Source organism: Colobus angolensis, unplaced genomic scaffold (assembly GCF_000951035.1).
Source record: "Colobus angolensis palliatus isolate OR3802 unplaced genomic scaffold, Cang.pa_1.0 Scaffold39, whole genome shotgun sequence".
NCBI lineage: Eukaryota > Metazoa > Chordata > Mammalia > Primates > Cercopithecidae > Colobus > Colobus angolensis.
In genome coordinates, this window is record NW_012117265.1 from 2,158,653 (window position 1) to 2,159,879 (window position 1,227).

Below are 1,227 nucleotides of genomic sequence, written 5' to 3' on the forward strand. Positions count from 1 at the left end.
AAAAAAAAAAAAAAAGAAAAAAAGAAAAAACAAAGAAAAGAAAGAGGGACACCTTCAGGGAGCAGCTTGGGCTTGTCCCAGAGCCACCTGGCGACCCCCGTCCGTCCTTCAGCCTGTGCCCGGCCCTGGCTGGGACAGCCGTCCTGCGAACATACCTAGGGTGATGCCATTGGGCCACTGAATGTTTTCGGTCACCAGCGAGTAGATGTCCACACCGTTCAGGCCCCCTTTCTTGATCTTGGCAGGAGTTCCCCAGTCAGTCCAGTACATGAAGCTGGTGGGAGGGCAGAGAATAGCTGTGAGGCTGGAGGGTGGGGGGGAGGATCCCAGCCAACACGTGCAACAAATTCTAGCAGAAACAGCCAGGCTCAGGCTTGGGAAATAGCCCTGCTGGGAACCCCAAACTCCAAATATGGTTTGTTTGGGGTTTTTTTGAAACAAAGTCTGTCTCTGTCGCCCAGGCTGGAGTTCTGTGGCACGATCTCGGCTTGCTGCGACCGCCACCTTCCAGGTTCAAGCGATTCTCCTGCCTCAGCCTCCGGAGTAGCTGGGATTTCAGGCACGCACCACTACAGCTGGCTACACTTTTGTATTTTTAGTAGAGGCGGGGTTTCACCACGCTGGCCAGGCCCAGGAGGCTGAAATCAGAGGATTGCTTGAGCCCAGGAAGCTGAGGCTACAGTGAGCTATGATCACACCACTGTACTCCAGCCTGGGTGGCAGACTGAGACGCTACCTCGAAAGAAAAAGAAAGGAAGAAACACAAGAACACAAGCCACGCACAATGACTCGCGTGGGCCACATGTACCCCACCCATTGTTGTGTGGCAACAGTGAGCATTGTCTTGTTTAAAAGAGATCCAGGGTTGGGTTGGGCACAGTGGCTCACACCTGTAATCCCCGCTCTTTGGGAGGCTGAGGTGGGCGGATTACTTGAGGCTAAGCATTCAAGACCAGCCTAGCCAACATGGTGAAACCCAGTCTCTACTGAAAATACAAAAAATTAGCCAGGTGTGGTGGTGCATGCTTGTAATCCCAATTAGTTGGGAGGTTGAGGCAGGCAGGAGAATCAATTGAACCTGGGAGAGTCTGCAGTGAGCCAAGATCTTGCCGCTGCAATATAGCCTGGGTGACAGAGCAAGACTGCCTCAAAAAATAAAAAATAAAAAGGGGGCCAGGCGCAGTGGCTCCCGCCTGTAATCTCAACACTTTGGGAGGCTGAGGCAGG

The 1,227-nt window shown here is 52.8% G+C and overlaps 1 protein-coding gene across 1 annotated transcript in view; it reads right to left on the bottom strand.

Moving 5' to 3' along the window:
* LDLR (low density lipoprotein receptor) overlaps nt 1-1,227 on the bottom strand; it is a 43,968-nt gene that overhangs the window by 17,020 nt on the left and 25,721 nt on the right. The window contains exon 9 of the mRNA XM_011954953.1: nt 156-274. Within this exon, the coding sequence (XP_011810343.1) occupies nt 156-274 (119 nt within the window). The remainder of the gene's footprint in view (nt 1-155; nt 275-1,227) is intronic.